A 19,631-nucleotide genomic window follows, 5' to 3' on the forward strand; every position below is an offset into this window, starting at 1 on the left:
CCACTCGGCCCATCGCGGGCTGGAGAATCGCCGGGGGGGGGGGGGGAGCGCTGCCAGCAGCCGCCGACTGGCGCGTCACGATTCCTGCCCCCGCCAAATCCTGGCGGAGAATTCAGCAGCGGTGGGGGCGGGATTCACGCACCCCCCCCCCCCCCCCCCCCCCCCCCCCCACCCCTCCGCCGATTCTCCGACCTGGCAGGCTTTCGGAGAATCCCGCCCCTTTTAACTGTATCAAAACCAGCAGCTTGTTACTTTTCAGGGGCTGATGTTAAAGGACTGGGGCAGGATTCTCCAATCACAAGACTATTTTCTCCCACTGGAGCTGAGTCACTTCTGTTTTGTGCTTGTGCTGGGTGTGGCACCCAGAAGCAATTACTATCGGGCGTCATTTTGAGCATGATTTGCAGTGTGTGGAGGGGAGCCTCCTGGCGGGCACCTACCTTAATGGCTAACTGCCCTGGCCCACCGTGAGGATAATTGCATCAGGGCTAAGCTGCGAAATGCTTGTCCCAATCAATGCCCGAGTAAATCCTGGCCCAGAGAGTCAGAGGCATGGAGAATATGGTGTCCAGCCCATTAATAGATTGGAAATGGGTTATTTTGACCAGATTATAGACTCCCGCTAGTGCGGGCTGAAACCTCGATCCCGCTGCCAGTGAGGGACCAGAGCATCAGAAACAGATCAGCATGTTGTGCCAATCCTGTTTCCTTGACGCTGGATTCTCCACCACATTGAGAACTCCACCGCCGGCAGGAGGCGGTGAAACAGGGCCCTAATCTATTGTTTAGAAGCAGTGGTTGCCCAGCATATCCTTTGACGTGAACCTGAAATGATGCTGTGTTTGTATCATTTGCTGTAGCTTAGTGGACTCAACTAAAGACCTCAGGGAAGTAGTGAAACCTAATTTAAGAACATAAGAACTAGGAGCAGGAGTAGGCCATCTGGCCCCTCGAGCCTGCTCCGCCATTCAATTAGATCATGGCTGATCTTTTGTGGACTCAGCTCCACTTTCCGGCCCGAACACCATAACCCTTAATCCCTTTATTCTTCAAAAAACTATCTATCTTTACCTTAAAAACATTTAATGAAGGAGCCTCAACTGCTTCACTGGGCAAGGAATTCCATAGATTCACAACCCTTTGGGTGAAGAAGTTCCTCCTAAACTCAGTCCTAAATCTACTTCCCCTTATTTTGAGGCTATGCCCCCTAGTTCTGCTTTCACCTGCCAGTGGAAACAACCTGCCCACATCTATCCTATCTATTCCCTTCATAATTTTATATGTTTCTATAAGATCCCCCCTCATCCTTCTAAATTCCAACGAGTACAGTCCCAGTCTACTCAACCTCTCCTCATAATCCAACCCCTTCAGCTCTGGGATTAACCTAGTGAATCTCCTCTGCACACCCTCCAGCGCCAGTACGTCCTTTCTCAAGTAAGGAGACCAAAACTGAACACAATACTCCAGGTGTGGCCGCACTAACACCTTATACAATTGCAACATAACCTCCCTAGTCTGCTGTTGCGCCTCTGGGTCAAGTGTAGCTGGAATTGACCATGCACTAGCCCAGGATGTCATAACAGGAACAACATACGAATATATGAATTAGGAGCAGGAGTGGACCATTCATCTCTTGGCGCCTATTCCACCATTTGGTATGATGCAGGTGCTGCCAGGTCTACTTCCTGTCTGTTTTTATTTCACATCTCCAGCATCTGCAGGATTTTGCTTTCATCATTAGATCATGGCTGATCTGAATGTGGCCACAACTCCATTTTTCTGTCTGTCCTTGCTGCCATTGCCTCTCGAAAATTAATCTTACTCAGCATTGAATATATTCAATGATCCCGCCTCCAAAGTTCTCCTGAGGAAAAAATTCTGCAGACTACAGGCCCTCGCAGAGAAAAAAATCTTCTCATCACCATCTTAAATGGACGACCCCTTGGGCGGGATTCTCCGACCACCCGCCGGGTCGAAGAATCGCTGGGGGGCAGCGTGAATCTCGCCCCCACCGGCTGCCCCAATTCTCTGGCACCAGGGTTTTGGCGGGGGCGGGAATCGCGCCAGTCGGCGGCAGCTGGCAGTGCCCCCCCCCCCAGCAATTCTCCGGCCCGCGATGGGGTCCCGCCGGCGTAAATCACAACAGGTCCTTACCGGCGGGACCTGGCTCCACGGGCGGCCTGCAGAGTCCTCGGGGGGCACGGGGGGATCTGGCCCCGAGGGGTGCCCCCACGGTGGCCTGGCCCGCGATCGGGGCCTACCGATCCGCGGGCGGGCCTGTGCCATGGGGGAACTCTTTCCCTCCGCACCGGCTGCTGTCAACCTCCGACATGGCTGGTGCGGAGGAGAACCGCCCTGCACATGCACTGCGATGATGCCAGCACACGTTGGCGCTCCCGCGCATGTGCCAACTCACGCTGGCCGGCGGAGGCCCTTCGGCGCAGTGGCAAACACTCCGGCGCCAGCCTAGCCCCTGAAGGTGCGGAGGATTCCACACTTTTGGGGCGGCCAGAAGTCTTGCCCACAAGTGGGTCCTCCCAGAGTTCACCTGTCAAGTTTCCTCAGGATCTTCTAAGTTTCAATAAGATCATCTCTCATTCTTCTAAACTCCAGTGGGTTTACGCCCAACCTGCTCAAACCCTTTCTTCAGAAGGTAGCCATGATGTGGAGATGCCGGCGTGAGCACAGTAAGAAGTCTTACAACACCAGGTTAAAGTCCAACATGTTTGTTTCAAACACTAGATTTCAGAGCACTGCTCCTTCCTCAGGTGAATGAAGAAGTATGTTCCAGAAACATACCTCTTCATTTCTGGAACATACCTCTTCATTCACCTGAGGAAGGAGCAGTGCTCCGAAAGCTAGTGTTTGAAACAAACCTGTTGGACTTTAACCTGGTGTTGTAAGACTTCTTACGTTCTTCAGAAGATAACACTTGTAGCCAGGAATGAGCCAAGTCAGCAGTTGAGTGTTCATGCAAAAGACTGATTTTAAATAACAAACTGTCAACTTCTATTTCAGTTAGAAAATGCGAGACACTGACACAGCCTGAACATGGGGCGATGAACTGTTCCCATCCCATTGGGAACTTTAGCTACACCTCAACATGTGGTTTTTGGTGCCCTGAAGGGTTTGTGTTATCTGGAACAAACTGGCTGGAGTGTGGTACCTCTGGACAATGGACAGCAAAGACCCCGACCTGCAAAGGTAATATATCGGCACCCGAACCATCACTGACACTGCAGTTTCTCCCTATTTCCTGGCAGGGACTGAGTAGGTGAATCATGTATCTTCTCAGCTGTACAATGTGTAGAAAGAGCTCTACTTTTGTGTCCTTGGCCAAGAAGCTGGGTGGACAGCTGTTGCAATTTTCAAAGAAGCCCAGGAATTTCTCACATATGACTCCAAACCTGACTGTGGGCATGGTGTGGGCAGTTGGACTGAAGGTTTGTCAGCTCTTCCCAGTGACTCCTACCCTGCACCCCACCAGATGATCAGGATTTCAAATCACGGTTATCTTTCTTAGAAACCCAGTAAATCTGTATCTATCCCAATATCCTGTCACTTTCCTGCTAAGTTAATGTAATTAGCAAGTGTGGCAGTCACCACTGTTGTATAATATTGTATATATGGATTTTACGGTAAGGCCCCTGTACTACAGGTACGGGGGTAGATCGCTGCCTGCTGGCTCCGCCCATTAGGCAGAGTATAAATGTGTGCTCTCTGTGCAGCAGCCATTTCGTCAGCTGCTGTAGGAGGCCATACATCTCTGTGTAATAAAGCCTCGATTACATTCTACTCTCGTCTCGTCGTAATTGATAGTGCATCAAATTTATTACACAGAGATTTTTCAGAGCTGGACCTCCGCATCAAGCCGGATCGCCTGCAGCTGCATCCTCAAGCAGACAATGCCAAAAAGGACTTTGAACATTGGCTAGCTTGCTTTGAAGCGTACATCGGGTCTGCGCCAGACCCAATCCCAGAAGCACAGAAGCTCCAGATTCTGTACACGCGGCTGAGCTCCTACGTTTTTCCCCTCGTCCAGGACGCGCCGACCTACGCAGAAGCCATGGCGCTACTGAAGGAGAATTACGCTCAGCGGAGGGATTACCTGGCTGGCAGGAGATTCACTCTCCTTACTGACCAACGGTTGGTTGCCTTCATGTTTAACAACACACAGCAGGGCAAGATCAAAACTGATAAAATCGTGAGGAGGAGGATCGAGCTCGCCAGCATCTACAATTACGAGATTTTGTATCGCCCCGGTAAGCTCAACGAGCTCCCCGATGATCTGTCCCGAGGTACATGTGCCAGCGCACAAGTGGACCGACTCCGGACCCTGCACGATAATCTCTGTCACCCAGGAGTCACCCGTTTTTACCACTTCATCAAGGCCCGCAACCTGCCCTACTCCATCAAGGAAGTGAGGGCTCTCACCAGAGACTGCCAGGTCTGCGCGGAGTGTAAACCGCACTTCTACCGGCCTGACCGTGCGTGCCTGGTGAAGGCCTCCCGCCCCTTTGAACGCCTCAGCATGGACTTCAAAGGGCCCCTCCCCTCCACCGACCGTAACACGTACTTTCTGAGTGTGGTCGACGAATATTCCCGATTCGCCTTTGCCATCCCATGCCCTGATATGTCACCATCATCAAAGCCCTCAACACCATCTTCGCTCTATTCGGTTTCCCCGCCTACGTCCACAGCGACCGGGGTTCCTCATTCATGAGCGATGAGCTGCGCCAGTACCTGCTCAACAGGGGCATTGCCTTGAGCAGGACGGCCAGCTACAACCCCAGGGGAAACGGGCAGGTAGAGAGGGAAAATGGGACAGTCTGGAGGGCCGTCCAGCTTGCCCTACGGTTCAGAAATCTCCTGGCCTCCCGCTGGCAGGAGGTCCTCCCCGACGCACTTCACTCCATTCGGTCGCTTCTGTGCGCCGCGACTAACAAAACCCTCCATGAACGTCCATTTGCCTTCCCCAGGAAGTCCACCTCTGGGGTTTCTTTCCCAACGTGGCTGGCAGCTCCAGGACCTGTTCTCCTCCGTAAACACGTGCGCCTCCACAAGACGGACCCTAGGATACAGGTACTCCATGCCAAACCTCAGTATGGTACGAAGCGTACCCCGACGGCAGCCAAGACACAGTCTCCCTCAGGGACCTGACACCATCTGGTTCCCCACACACCCCCCACCCCCTCTGCCCCCGCGCCACCCTCCCTTCCCCCGGTGCACCCCACCACAGCCTCCGCTCCAGGACACTCCGCCCTCCCCTTGCTCCCACCCGGGGATGAAGAGGATTTCGACACGCTCCCGGAATCACTGAAGACTAAGCCGATGCCTGAGTCGCCCAGCACTGCGGCGCTCTCGACGACAAATCAAGGCTCCGGATCATCTAAATTTTAACCTTCTGTATAATTTTTAAAAGCAATCTGCATGTATATAGTTTTCCACCAGCCCCGCTGGACTCATTTTTAACAGGGGGTGAATGTGGTAGTCACCACTGTTGTATAATGTTGAATATATGGGGTTCACGGTAAGGCCCCTGTACTACAGGTATGGGGGTAGATCCCTGCTCTGCCCAGTAGGCAGAGTATAAATATGTGTGCTCTACATACAGCAGCCATTTCGTCAGCTGCTGTAGGAGGCCACACATCTCTGTGTAATAAAGCCTCGATTACATTCTACCCTCGTCTCGTTGTAATTGATGGTGCATCAGCAAGTGAATGAAAAGTAGAGGTGTCTCTTAAAGATGGCAAAGATGTATTAGTTGAGTCTTTCGGTCTGTTAGAAACCCACGAGAAACCACGAGGAAATAGTCCCTATAGTGTAGCCTCAGAAGCTCTTTTTGGTGGGGAAACTGATCTGGAGAGAATTTGGTGAAGTTCAAGCATGAGAAGGTATTTTTAACAATGGATATGCTGGTGATGTGGAAAAAGACGAGGTCGCTGGAATCAGAGGAAGAAGCCAAAGGACAGAGTTCCAGCTTGCAGCGCTGGAAATTAACGGAGAGCTGTCAAGAGCTAGAGGGGAGCCTGACCCTAGAACAGTGCTTAGTGGGGACATGCTAAAGTTTATTCAGTCCCTACCAAAATTTGAGGGAAAGGGTGTAGAACCATTCTTCATGGCATTTGAGAGAATAGCATCTCAAATGGAGCGGCTGAAGGAAAAGTGGATATTATCCAAGCAAAGAAAACTGCACATAAAATCTGTGCATATTCCCGGATAGGACAATGTATTGCAGGTGCATTATCACAAATTTAAGTGCTGATAAGTTGCAGATGCATGAACTGGGGAAACCTCTGTCGTGGGGATGAATGAATGGATGTGTGTTTTATGGTTTGTGTCACAAACCTTGTGATGAAACATCCTTGCAATAGTTTTTCATCTCTCTAAGGAAGGAGGGATGTAAGAGTTCTTCCAGTTTAATTCCTTTGTTTCCATTTATTTTATTTTATTGTTTTGCTGCATGGATCAATAATTGGGATGCGCCTTTAAGTCGAGAGGAGGAAACAGAGGACTCAAAGTTTAAAATAGCCCATTTGCCAGAATCTGTATTCCCAGGCTTTGCATTTTGGAAAAGAATCTTCAGCAATGCGTTGATGGGAGGAACGGTTTTGGAGGGACTTAGTTTGATTGGTTAACTGGCAACCAATGGGTTGGCCAAGGACAGTGTTCCACCTGGCAACAGTTAGTGATTGGTTCCTGATGGATGATGTTTTTGAGAGAACCTTCCAGAAATTATCAGAAAGATGCTGCCTAGACTGGAGGGCATGTCTTATGAAGAAAGGTTGAGGGAGCTAGGGCTTTTCTCACTGGAGTGAAGAAGGAAGAGAGGTGACTTGACAGAGGTGTACAAGGTGATGAGATGCATGGATAGAGTGGATAGCCAGAGACTTTTCCCCAGGGTGGAAATGGCTGTCATGAGGGAACATAATTTTAAGGTGATTGGAGGAAGGTATACGGGAGATGTCAGAGTTAGGTTCTTTACACAGAGAGTGGTGGGTTTGTGGAATGCACTGCCAGCAGAGGTGGTGGTCAGAGTCATTGGGGACATTTAAGCGACTCTTGGACAGGCACACGGACAGCAGTAAATTGAAGAGATGTAGGTTAGGTTGATCGTAGATTAGGATGAATGGTCGGAACAACATCATGGGCCGAAGGGCCTGTACTTTGCTGTACTGTTCTATGTTCTATGTTATATGAATGGAGCTGTTTCCTGTCTCTGCTGCCTGCTGCCCATAGGTGGAAGTTGAAGCTCTTTAAGTGTATCAAAACCAGCAGCTTGTTGCTCTTCAGGAGCTGAAGTAAAAGAACTGGGGCAAGCTTCTCCATTCGGGAGACTCTGTGGGGGTCCAGAACATCAGAAACAGATCAGCACGCCAATCCAGTTTCTTTTCCCCAATACTGGATTCTCCACCCATCAGGAACTGTGCTACCGGCAGCGGGCGACAGAGAATCCAGCCCCTAATCTATTCTTTGAAAGCAGTGGGTGTCCAGCGTTTCCTTTGCTGTGAACCTGCAATGACGCTGAATCTGCAGGGAAGGTAGACAACCTTGCCTGAGAAGATCATATGTCCGCATATCTCGGCTATGTCCACAGGATCCGTCTGGTCTTACAACCAAAAGGTTGGCGGCCGTGCCCATCCTCGGCATTACCTGCCGATACGGACGCAAAATGGCCGGGTCCGTGGCCACGCATGCGCATGGCGGTGGCCTGCGGTAGCTGGGCCGTACAACATGGCGATGGCCTTGTGCAGACTCAGCCTGCCAATACCTGCCCCACTGTAACCCCCCCTTGCCACCCCCGGACCACCGCTCACCAGTCCCCCCCAGACCCCGCCGAAGCCACCCCTGCCAGCGGAACAGTTCCCTCCCTGATTGTGGCGACGCTGGCACAGTGTGCAGCCGCCACACGAGGTCCCCTTGTAGCCAGGAATGAGCCAAGTCAGCAGTTGAGCATTCATGCAAAAGACTGATATATAACAAACTGCAAATTCTATTTCAGCTAAAAAATGCGAGACACTGACACAGCCTGAACATGGGGCGATGAACTGTTCCCACCCCATTGGGAACTTTAGCTACACCTCAACATGTGGTTTTTGGTGCCCTGAAGGGTTTGTGTTATCTGGAACAAACTGGCTGGAGTGTGGTACCTCTGGACAATGGACAGCAAAGACCCCGACCTGCAAAGGTAATATATCGGCACCCTAACCATCACTGACACTGCAGTTTCTCCCTATTTCCTGGCAGGGACTGAGTAGGTGAATCATGCTTCTTCTCAATGTATAGAAAGAGCTCTATTTCTGTGTCCTCGGCCACAAATCCGACTGGACAGCTGTTGGAATTTTCAAGTTACCCAGGAATTTCCTGCACATGACTCCAAAACTGACTGTGGGCATGGTGTGGGCAGTTGGACTGAAGGCTTGTCAGCCCTTCCCAGTGACTCCCACCCTGCGTCCCACCAGATGATCAGGATTTCAAATCGCAGTTACCATTCTCTTAAACCCAGTAAATGTGGATCCATTCCAATATCCTGTCCCCTTCCTGCTGGAAGACAAGTTAATGTAATTGGTAAATGAATGAAGTGCAGGGGTGCCAGTTAAAGCTAAGGAAGCAAAGATAGATGATGTATTGGTTGAATGCTTGTGTCTGTTAGAAACACAAGACAGCCCAGGAGGGTGTAGCCCCTGTAGTGCAGCATCAAAAACTCTCTCCGGTGGGGAAATCGATCTGGCGAGAATGCGGGATTGCATTCTTTTACTGTTTGCCACCAGCGATTCTCTGAACGAATAGACTGTGTTTAACCCATTTGAATTGGTCTATGGCCGTGATGCATAGGGTCCATTAAAGCTGATGTAAGAGAAGTTTCTGAAACAACAGGATGAATCAATATTGGATTACGTGTCCACTTTTCTGGAAAGGCTCACAGGAGCCTGTCAGGTAGCCCAAGAGAATTTAATGGTTTCAGGGCCAAGAATGAAAATGTGGCCAGACAAACATGCCAGGTCTAGAGCATTTCATGCTGGAGTTGAGTTACTGATATTGTTGCCTTTGCAGGGCGAACCTCTGAAAGTGAAATTCAACGACCCCTATAAGGTAGTTAGGACAAGTAAGTGACTTGCCGAATAGATTCTCCAGACCATAGGTCGAAGCACCGATTATGTCACTTAAATATGTCGAAAAAATACCATCATGGGGAAGGGGATAGGAAGGTACAAATGTGTCAGTAGTTAGAAGTAGTGGAAGAGGACAGTAAGAGTAAGGTAGGGGAAGAGGTGGACAGTTCACAGAGTGATCCTCCTGTGCTAGGACTAGAACATACGGTAATATTAGAGCACTTAGATACTGAGTTTGCATACTTAGAAGAAGAGCAGGAAAAAAATCTCATAAGAGTACTACAAAAAGCATAAGCAGATTTGTAGGGGACATACTTGAGTGCACTAGATTAACTTAACATGATGCAGACGTGGGTGACTGCAACCCAATAAAACAGCATCCAAGCATCCATATCAACTAAACCCACAGAAACTAGCTCATATAGAAGCTGAAATCCAATACATGTTGGAGAATCATTTAATTGTACTGAATAAGAGTAGCTGGAGTTCACCGGTTACTAGTATCTACGTCGGATGGGACAACCCGGTTCTGCATATACTACCAGAAGGTCATCACCAAAATGGATTTGTATCCAATTTCCAGGTTGGAGGACTGGAATGATATGACAGGCAGCACCTCATGTCTTTTGAAAATTGATTTGTTAAAGCAGTAGAGGCAGGTTCCTTAACACCCTGCGCTAAAGGTATATCTGCCTTTGTGACTCCTGTAAAGTGATACCTTTCAGATTTCAAAATGCACTGGCTACATTTCAACGATTCATACATCACGTTGTGGCTAGGCTGCCCAAATGCGTGGTCTATTTGGATGACATTGACACATGGAAAGAACATGTAGAAGGCAGGAGAATGGGGATGAGAAAATAACAGCCATGATTGAATGGCGGAGCTGACTCGATGGGCCGAGTGGCCTAATTCAGCTCCTGTGTCTTATGGTTTTGTGGTCTAATTGGTGAAGTTATTTAAATAACTGCAGTTGGTCGATTGAGTCATCAATGTGGTGAAAAGCAAGTTTGCCGAAGCAAGCGTGACGTACTTGTCGCATGTTGTGGTACAGGGATGAGTGTCACCCAGAATGGCCAAAGTAAGGGCTTTACTAGATTTTCCCATTACCAAAGCGAAATGGGAGATTATGGGGTTTCTAGGCATGTGCAGATTCTATAGGAAATTTATACCCAACTTCAGTACCATCGCGGCCATGAATTGCAGAAACAATAAAAAATAATATGATCTGCAGAATGCGAAACAGCTTTAGAGAAATTTAGGGCTATATTGATCAGCCATGCAGTGGTGGCTGTCCCTGATTTTTCCAAACTGGTTAAAGTGACCACAGATGCCAGTGACGTGGAGGTGGGGTAAGTGTTGCTTTGGGTTGGCGAGTCAGGGAAAGAGAGGCTGGTGGAGTACTTTTCAAAGAAACAAAGCATGTGCCAAAAAAAAACACTCCACCATTGAAAAGGAAGCCTTAGCAATGTTACTAAAGATTCAGCATTTTGAAGTTTATGTCCGGCATGTTAATCGGTTAAGCCCATACTGACTATAAACCCCCGGGAAATATGGCGGAGCCCTACAGGGGCCCAGCATGGAGCAGCATGGAACATGGGCATGGAACCAGCCTGCCCACCGATCGGTAGGCCCAGATTCATTTTGGAAAAGGATAGAAAGTGGGTGAGTAAAAGGAAGACAAGTAGCCAAGATCTACTCCTCAGACCAGGAAGGAAGATACAAAGGATGGAGGTGAGATTCGAAGGCCTAAATGTTACCATCGCAATAAAGTGGGAGATGTTCGTTCAGCCTGTTGGAATTTGTGAGGAAATTCCATGGAATTTGTAGCGGTTAAAAGGAGGATTTTTGAAAAGGGAATAAAAGTGGAAGATACCACAGGGCAAACTGTAGCTCCAATGAGAACTAGGAGACTTGAGGTAAATACGCTGGAGAATCTTGTTGGAGAATCCAGCCCAGGGTTTTTATCTAAGGGGTAGATCACCACATTTTCATGCAATGTGCAGCCAAACCCAGAACTGTTTTAAGGGACACAGGCACAATGCAAACTCTCCTATTGGAGAGGAATTTGATTTTCACTCCAGAGAGATCAATGGAAGCTAAGGGGCTGGATTCTCCACAAAACGCCCGCGTAAAAATGTTGGTGAGTACTCTAGAGATTCCTGGAGAAAAGTACAGCTATTTCAATGTCCTGCAGGGGGCTAGCAAGGACCCAGAGTAGTTCACACAACTTTAGCTGTGGATACGGGCCCACGCACTTCCGGTTTTGAGTCCCAGCATGTGCATAGCGGCGGCGGCCTCCTGCGGCCGCACCAAGCTCTATGGTGAACGTGGACCGCGGAGGCAGACTGAAAAATGAGACCACCCCGATCGGCCACGGGCCCGAGCATCTGACCGCGCGGATCTAACCCCTGGCCACCTAGAAGGCCTCCCCGGTGTCCAGTGCCCCCCCCCCCCCCCTCCCAACCAGGGCAGCCGCAGACTGAGTCCGCAGCCGCCACGCCAGCATCCCAACCGGCAATACCAGGTTAGTTCCATGCCGTCGGGAACTCGGCCGGTCGGCAGCGGAGGATCGATGGGCTGGCCTCTGTCAATGGGCTCCCAGCCGCGTGGCGTCTCGGCGATCACACCGATTCTCGGGTCCTGGACAATCGGCGGACCCAATTTTGGCGTGAAATTGCATTCTCCGCCCCATGCCGAACGCGATTTTGGCACGGGGCTGCGGAGAATCCAGCCCAAGGTGTTAGCGAAGGGGCTAAGTGGGTATTATGTCCCAGTTACATTGTATAAAATGCAATTAGAGTGTGATTTATTATCAGGTCCAATAGCTGTTGGAATGGTTAAGAAGTTACCAATAGAAGGAGTAGACTTACTTTTGGGAATGATTGTTAGGAGTGAAGGTTATAGTTTCACCCATGATTACAGACAGTCTTGGGGAAGATAAGGAGATCGAGCATTTACAGGGTTAGTTCCAGATATTTTTCCATCAGTTATGGTGACCAGGGCAATGACTAAACAAAGTCCACCACAACAGATTGAAGTATCAGTACCATTGGATGGTAGAATAAAGAAAACTATCCTTGAGGAAGTGTTTGGTAGGATTTCATTAATTAAGGCCCAGGAGGCAGACCAAGAGTTATCTAGATTAGCACAGACAGCTCTCACAGAAGTTGTAGCTGAGGGGGTTTCTGAGTGGCGTTGTATTACGAACGGATTACAGATGAAGAAGTGGAGAGACCCTCAAAGACCTGCGATCGAGGAATGGACAGCTGTTCATCGGATGGTGGTACCACCCAAATATCGTAGGGAAATACTGCAGAACTCTCAGGCCTCTGACTCACTCCAGCGGCCACAGTATTTAAATGTTTGGTCTCTTTAAATTTCTGGTCAATATTGACCCTCGGAATGCTGGTGATGGGCGTTCAGCAATTGTGATGGTCAAAAGGTGATGGTTAGATTCTCATGATAGTCATTGCCTGGCATTCAACTAAATCTAATTTCACTGCAGTTGCAACTCCGGCTCGACTGGGGCTGGAATTGACCGCGCATATCCCAGGGTGTTGTAACAGGATCCACATACAAATATATGAATTAGGAGCAGGAGTAGACCATTTGCCCTTTGTGCCTGTTTCACCATTTGGCATGATGCAGGTCTGCTGAGTTTTCCAGCACTTTATGTTTTTTTTTCAGAACTCCAGCATCTGCAGTATTTTGCTTTCATGATTAGATCATGGCTGATCTGAATGTGGCCTCAACTCCATTTTCCTGTCTATCCTTGCTGTCATTGCCTCTCAATAAGGAATCTTATTCAGCATTGAATATATTCACTGATCCTGCATCTTGAATGGGCAACCCTTATTTTTAAACTGTGTCCAAGAGTAGTTTTGCCCATAAGTGGATCCTCCCAGAATCCACCCTGTCAAGTTTCCTCAGGATCTTATATGTTTTAATAAATTCATCTCTCATTTAGCACAGTGGTTAGCACTGTTGCTTCATAGTGCCAGGGTCCCGAGTTCGATTTGCGGCTTGGAGTCTGTGCGGAGTCTGAACGTTCTCCACGTACTTGTGTGTGTTTCCTCCGGGTGCTCTAGTTTTCTCCCACAAGTCCCGAAAGATGTGCTTGTTAGACGAATTGGACATTCTGAATTCTCCATCGGTGTACCTGAACAGATGCCGGACTGTGACGACTAGGGTATTTTCATTGTAACTTCATTGCAGTGTAATGTAAGCCTACTTGTGACACAAGTAAAGATTGTTATTATTATCATCATTCTTCTAAATTCTGGTGGATTTAGGTCCAACCTGCTCACCTTTCTTCATAACATAGCCCCTTGTTGCCAGGAAGGGCAACTTCATAAATTAGCCCCTTGTTGCCAAGAATGGCAACTTCATAAATTAGCCCCTTGTTACCAGGAATGGCAACTTCATAAATTAGCTCCTTGTTGCCAGGAATGGCAACTTCATAAATTAGCCCCTTGTTGCCAGGAAGGGCAACTTCATAAATTAGCCCCTTGTTACCAGGAAGGGCAACTTCATAAATTAGCCCCTTGGTGCCAAGAATGGCAACTTCATAAATTAGCCCCTTGTTACCAGGAATGGAAACTTCATAAATTAGCCCCTTGTTGCCAGGAAGGGCAACTTCATAAATTAGCCCCTTGTTGCCAGGAAGGGCAACTTCATAAATTAGCCCCTTGTTGCCAGGAATGGCAACTTCATAAATTAGCCCCTTGTTACCAGGAAGGGCAACTTCATAAATTAGCCCCTTGGTGCCAAGAATGGCAACTTCATAAATTAGCCCCTTGGTGCCAAGAATGGCAACTTCATAAATTAGCCCCTTGGTGCCAAGAATGGCACCTTCATAAATTAGCCCCTTGTTGCCAGGAATGGCAACTTCATAAATTAGCCCCTTGTTGCCAGGAAGGGCAACTTCATAAATTAGCCCCTTGTTGCCAGGAAGGGCAACTTCATAAATTATCCCTTGTTGCCAGGAATGGCAACTTCATAAATTAGCCCCTTGGTGCCAAGAATGGCAACTTCATAAATTAGCCCCTTGTTGCCAGGAATGGCAAGTTCATAAATTAGCCCCTTGTTGCCAGGAATGGCAACTTCATAAATTAGCCCCTTGGTGCCAAGAATGGCAACTTCATAAATTAGCCCCTTGTTACCAGGAAGGGCAACTTCATAAATTAGCCCCTTGTTGCCAGGAATGGCAACTTCATAAATTAGCCCCTTGTTACCAGGAAGGGCAACTTCATAAATTAGCCCCTTGTTACCAGGAATGGCAACTTCATAAATTAGCCCCTTGGTGCCAAGAATGGCAACTTCATAAATTAGCCCCTTGTTACCAGGAAGGGCAACTTCATAAATTAGCCCCTTGGTGCCAGGAATGGCAACTTCATAAATTAGCCCCTTGGTGCCAAGAATGGCAACTTCATAAATTAGCCCCTTGTTACCAGGAAGGGCAACTTCATAAATTAGCCCCTTGGTGCCAGGAATGGCAACTTCATAAATTAGCCCCTTGTTGCCAAGAATGGCAACTTCATAAATTAGCCCCTTGTTACCAGGAAGGGCAACTTCATAAATTAGCCCCTTGTTACCAGGAAGGGCAACTTCATAAATTAGCCCCTTGTTAGCAAGAATGGCAACTTCATAAATTAGCCCCTTGTTACCAGGAAGGGCAACTTCATAAATTAGCCCCTTGTTACCAGGAAGGGCAACTTCATAAATTAGCCCCTTGTTGCCAGGAATGGCAACTTCATAAATTAGCCCCTTGGTGCCAAGAATGGCAACTTCATAAATTAGCCCCTTGTTGCCAGGAAGGGCAACTTCATAAATTAGCCCCTTGGTGCCAAGAATGGCAACTTCATAAATTAGCCCCTTGGTGCCAAGAATGGCAACTTCATAAATTAGCCCCTTGTTACCAGGAATGGCAACTTCATAAATTAGCCCCTTGGTGCCAAGAATGGCAACTTCATAAATTAGCCCCTTGTTACCAGGAATGGCAACTTCATAAATTAGCCCCTTGTTGCCAGGAATGGCAACTTCATAAATTAGCCCCTTGTTGCCAGGAATGGCAACTTCATAAATTAGCCCCTTGTTGCCAGGAATGGCAACTTCATAAATTAGCCCCTTGTTGCCAGGAAGGGCAACTTCATAAATTAGCCCCTTGGTGCCAGGAATGGCAACTTCATAAATTAGCCCCTTGGTGCCAAGAATGGCAACTTCATAAATTAGCCCCTTGTTGCCAGGAAGGGCAACTTCATAAATTAGCCCCTTGTTGCCAGGAATGGCAACTTCATAAATTAGCCCCTTGGTGCCAAGAATGGCAACTTCATAAATTAGCCCCTTGTTACCAGGAAGGGCAACGTCATAAATTAGCCCCTTGGTGCCAAGAATGGCAACTTCATAAATTAGCCCCTTGTTACCAGGAAGGGCAACTTCATAAATTAGCCCCTTGTTACCAGGAAGGGCAACTTCATAAATTAGCCCCTTGGTGCCAAGAATGGCAACTTCATAAATTAGCCCCTTGTTACCAGGAATGGCAACTTCATAAATTAGCCCCTTGTTGCCAGGAAGGGCAACTTCATAAATTAGCCCCTTGTTGCCAGGAAGGGCAACTTCATAAATTAGCCCCTTGTTACCAGGAAGGGCAACTTCATAAATTAGCCCCTTGGTGCCAAGAATGGCAACTTCATAAATTAGCCCCTTGTTACCAGGAATGGCAACTTCATAAAATAGTCCCATGTTGCCCAACCATCTTCAGCTGTTCCATCAATGACCTCCCTTCCATCATAAGATCAGAAGTGGGGATGTTTGCTGTACATTTGCAACACCTCAGATAATGAAGCAGTCCATTTTCAAATGCAGCAAGAACTGGACAATATCCAGGCTTGGGTTGACAAGTGCCACACAAGTACCAGACAATGACCATCTCCTACAAGAGAGGATCAAACCACCACCGCTTGACATTCAATGGCATTACCATCGCTGAATCCCTCACTCTCAACATCCTGAGGGTTACCATTGATCAGAAACTGAACTGGACTAGCCATATTAAAACTGTGGCTACCAGGGCAGGTCAAAGGCTAGGAATCCTAAGGCGAGTAATTCATCTCCTGACCCTCCAATGTATGTCCAGCATCTACAAAGCACAAGTCAGGAGTGTAATGGAATACTCTCCACTTGCCTGGATGAGTGCAGCTCCAACAATACTTGATTGGCAGCCGACTTGATTGTACCCCCTTCCACAAATATTCAAATCCTCCAGCAGCATGGTTCAATTCCCGTACCAGCCTCCCCGAACGGCGTCGGAATGTGGCGACTAGGGGCTTTTCATAGTAACTTCATTTGAAGCCTACTCGTGACAATAAGCGATTGTCATTTCATTTCACCAATAAACAGTGGCGGCAGTGTGCACCATCTACAAGATGCACTGCAGTAACTCACCAAGGTTCCTTAAGCAACACCTTCCAACCCCACAACAACTACCGTCTAGAAGGACAAGAGCAGCAGATACCTGGGAATCCCACCACCTGGAGGTTCCCCTCACTACCCTGACTACCCTGACTTGGAAATATATCATCATTCCTTCACTGTCGCTGGTTCATAAATCCTGGAACTCCCTCCCTAACAGCACAGTGGGTGTACCTAAACCTCAAGGACTGCAGCGGTTCAAGAAGGCAACTCACCACCACCTCCTGAAGGACAACTAGGTATGGGCAATAAATTCTGGCCTAACCAGCAACGCCCACGTCCCATAAATTAATTTTTTTAAATGAGCCAAGTGGAATGAGTGGTCACACACAGGGTGGCTCCTGCTTGAAGGCATTGGTTTTGGCCCCTTTTACCTAAACTTTGGGGAATTTCGGTGGAAAAGTTGCTGTGGAGAGTGGAGAGGGATTAGTTCTTCCCCGGATGGGCAGGTCTGTGGGTTACCAAACTCGACAGAAGACAGTTGGAGCCCTGGCTGAGGAGTTGGAGGAGACTCGTGGCGTTGTAGCAATTGGAAGAATGGCAGAGGGGGAAAGGTCTTCATCAACTGGAAAGCCACCAGTGGAGCAGTCGATGAGCTTCATTAAGGTCTAATTTCAGCAACAGTGTAAAGAAATGTAAAGTCACTGATCTAAGGCGATAGGGGTAGTGGCACCTCTTTTCGGGACTTTAGAATGGGTGGAGAGGAGCCTGGAGGTGCAGGGGGTGATGATCCAGGAGGTGGAGAAGGTTATGTCTGAGCAGAGTCACTGGATTGTTTTGCTGGAAGTGGAGATGGCGATCCTGGGGGAAATGTGCAAGATGCTGCAAGCAAAGGTGGAGGACCAGGAGAATAGGTCCAGGTGGCAAAATCTTTGGATTGTGGGCCTACCGGAGGAAATGGAAGAAACGAGTGCAACAGGTTATGCTGTGAGAATGTTGACCAGGTTAGTGGATGAGAAAATGCTGGACAAGGACCCGGAAGTGAATTGGGCCCATATGAAATGAAAATTGCTTATTGTCACGAGTAGGCTTCAATGAAGTTACTGTGAAAAGCCCCCAGTCGCCACATTCCGGCGCCTGTCCATGGAGGCTGGTACGGGAATCGAACCGTCTGCTTTAAAAGCCAACGATTTAGCCCAGTGAGCTAAACCAGCCCCTCGCCCTGAGGTAGAGGCCAAGAGTGGGGGAGCCACTGCGGGCAGTGATTGTGCGAATGCACAAGTTCCAGGACAAGGAAAAGATTCTTAGGTGGGCCAGAGCGCAGTGGGATTGCATCGCGTTTCCTTACCCGCGTTTGCGCAAAATGGCTACCTTCTGCAGTGTGATTTGTTTTAATCTGCACCACAGAGACAATGGTGTCGACCACATTGCTGAAGTTCGCGCATTTTTCACGGGATCTGAATTCAACATATTCATTGGTGGCTTGCTCGCTTGTTTTACAGATGATAGTGGCTTCTTCTAAAGTTAAGTTTGGTTTTCTTAATAAACGTTCCCACATTTGCTTTTCAAATATGCCAGCAATTTGGTCACGCGGGATTAATTCTGTGATTGAGGAAAAATTGCAGGATTGCACTCAGAGCCTCGATTCAGATAGAAAAAAGTCAAAAGATTCTCCTCTTAGCTGCAATCTTTTTTAAAACATGTATCTCTTGTACACCTCATTGACTTGTTTTTTGCAATGAGAGTCAAATTTTTTCATTACTTTCTCATACTTATTTTTACTTCATTTTCTGAGAAATCAAATGAGTTAGAGAGCTCAAATGTCTGCGGACCTGCCAGATTTAGTAGGAGAGCTATTTTTCTACTATCAAAAGCTGATTCAAGTGCAGAGACAGAGAGAAAGACTTCAAGCTGCTGCTTCAAGTTTTTGCAATTCAAACTTAGTTTACCGGACAGCTTGAAGTTATCTGGTTATTGCACAAGATCCGTGTTGGTTTCGGTTTTTCTTTTGTCTTTGCAGATTTTGAGATGTGTAGTGATGCGCCAATTTATTTTCTTTCTTCTTTCTTACTGCTTGCTTTTCTGGAATACATGACCTGGTACCATGTAGTGATCTTTGTGAGGGGTTTCCAGGATGGAAGGTTCAGTGATCACGAAGATATACAAAGCTCTTTTGAAGAATTAAACTAATTTTATTAACATTACTAAATTTGAGTTTGACACTTATTCTAAATCGCAAACATACATGTAAGAACTAAACTACACTCACTAACATTATCTCTATCTACTAACTATAACTATTATATCTTAATTAGCTCTGCAATACACTATGAATCTTGTCTTCTTTAGCTCCAATCTAATCTCCTCCACAAGCCCAAGAGCCAGTGTAATTTATAGTCCTGTTCCTTAGCTCCCTCTAGTGGCTAGGCTTGATATAACATCAACTCTTCACATGCTGTACATTTGTATAAAGTCACAGCAGGGGTGTCCATTCTCCCCACTATTGTCCGGGCTGGCGATTGAGCCTTTGACAGTGGCACTTCAGGCCTCAGCTGAGTGGCGAGGGATCAAGATAGGTGCAGGGAGCACTGGGTGTCATTGTATTCCGATGACTTGTTGTTGTTCGTGACAGACTCGTTAGAAAGCATTGGCAGAATCATGGGCTTACTGAGGAGGTTTGTGGCAGGGGGCAAACCTGGATTTTGAATTCTCCCTCAGTGTACCTGAACAGACGCCGGAGTGTGGCCAGTAGGGGATTTTCATGGTAACTTCATTGCAGTGTCAAAGTAAGCCTACCTGTGACACTAATAAAGATTATTATTAAGGTGGCAAGGGATCCAGGTAACACATGAGTGGGCCACAATGCATAGGCAGAATTTGATGGGGTTGGTAGAGGAGGTTAAGGGAAACCTTAAAAAATGGGATATGCTTCAGTTGCCATTGGCCGTGTTAAGTTGGGGTGGATGCAGATGATGAAGATGAACATACTGCCAAGATTACTGTTTGTGTTTCAGTCCCTCACGATTTTCCTTCTCAAGGCCTTTTTTTCGCAGGGTAGAGGTGTTAATCTTTGAATTTGTGTGGGCAGGGAAGGTGTAGAGGGTG

The 19,631-nt window shown here is 47.7% G+C and overlaps 1 protein-coding gene across 4 annotated transcripts in view; it reads left to right on the forward strand.

The window, feature by feature from the left end:
• The window catches only part of LOC119964739 (P-selectin-like), a 149,922-nt gene that overhangs the window by 101,268 nt on the left and 29,023 nt on the right, over window positions 1-19,631 (forward strand). For all 4 annotated transcript variants that reach the window (XM_038794666.1, XM_038794668.1, XM_038794669.1 and 1 more), the window contains 2 exons: window positions 3,019-3,204; window positions 8,003-8,188. In XM_038794666.1, coding sequence (XP_038650594.1) covers window positions 3,019-3,204; window positions 8,003-8,188 — 372 coding nt within the window. The remainder of the gene's footprint in view (window positions 1-3,018; window positions 3,205-8,002; window positions 8,189-19,631) is intronic.

This window comes from Scyliorhinus canicula, chromosome 4, assembly GCF_902713615.1.
Source record: "Scyliorhinus canicula chromosome 4, sScyCan1.1, whole genome shotgun sequence".
In the NCBI taxonomy this organism is placed as follows: Eukaryota; Metazoa; Chordata; class Chondrichthyes; order Carcharhiniformes; family Scyliorhinidae; genus Scyliorhinus; species Scyliorhinus canicula.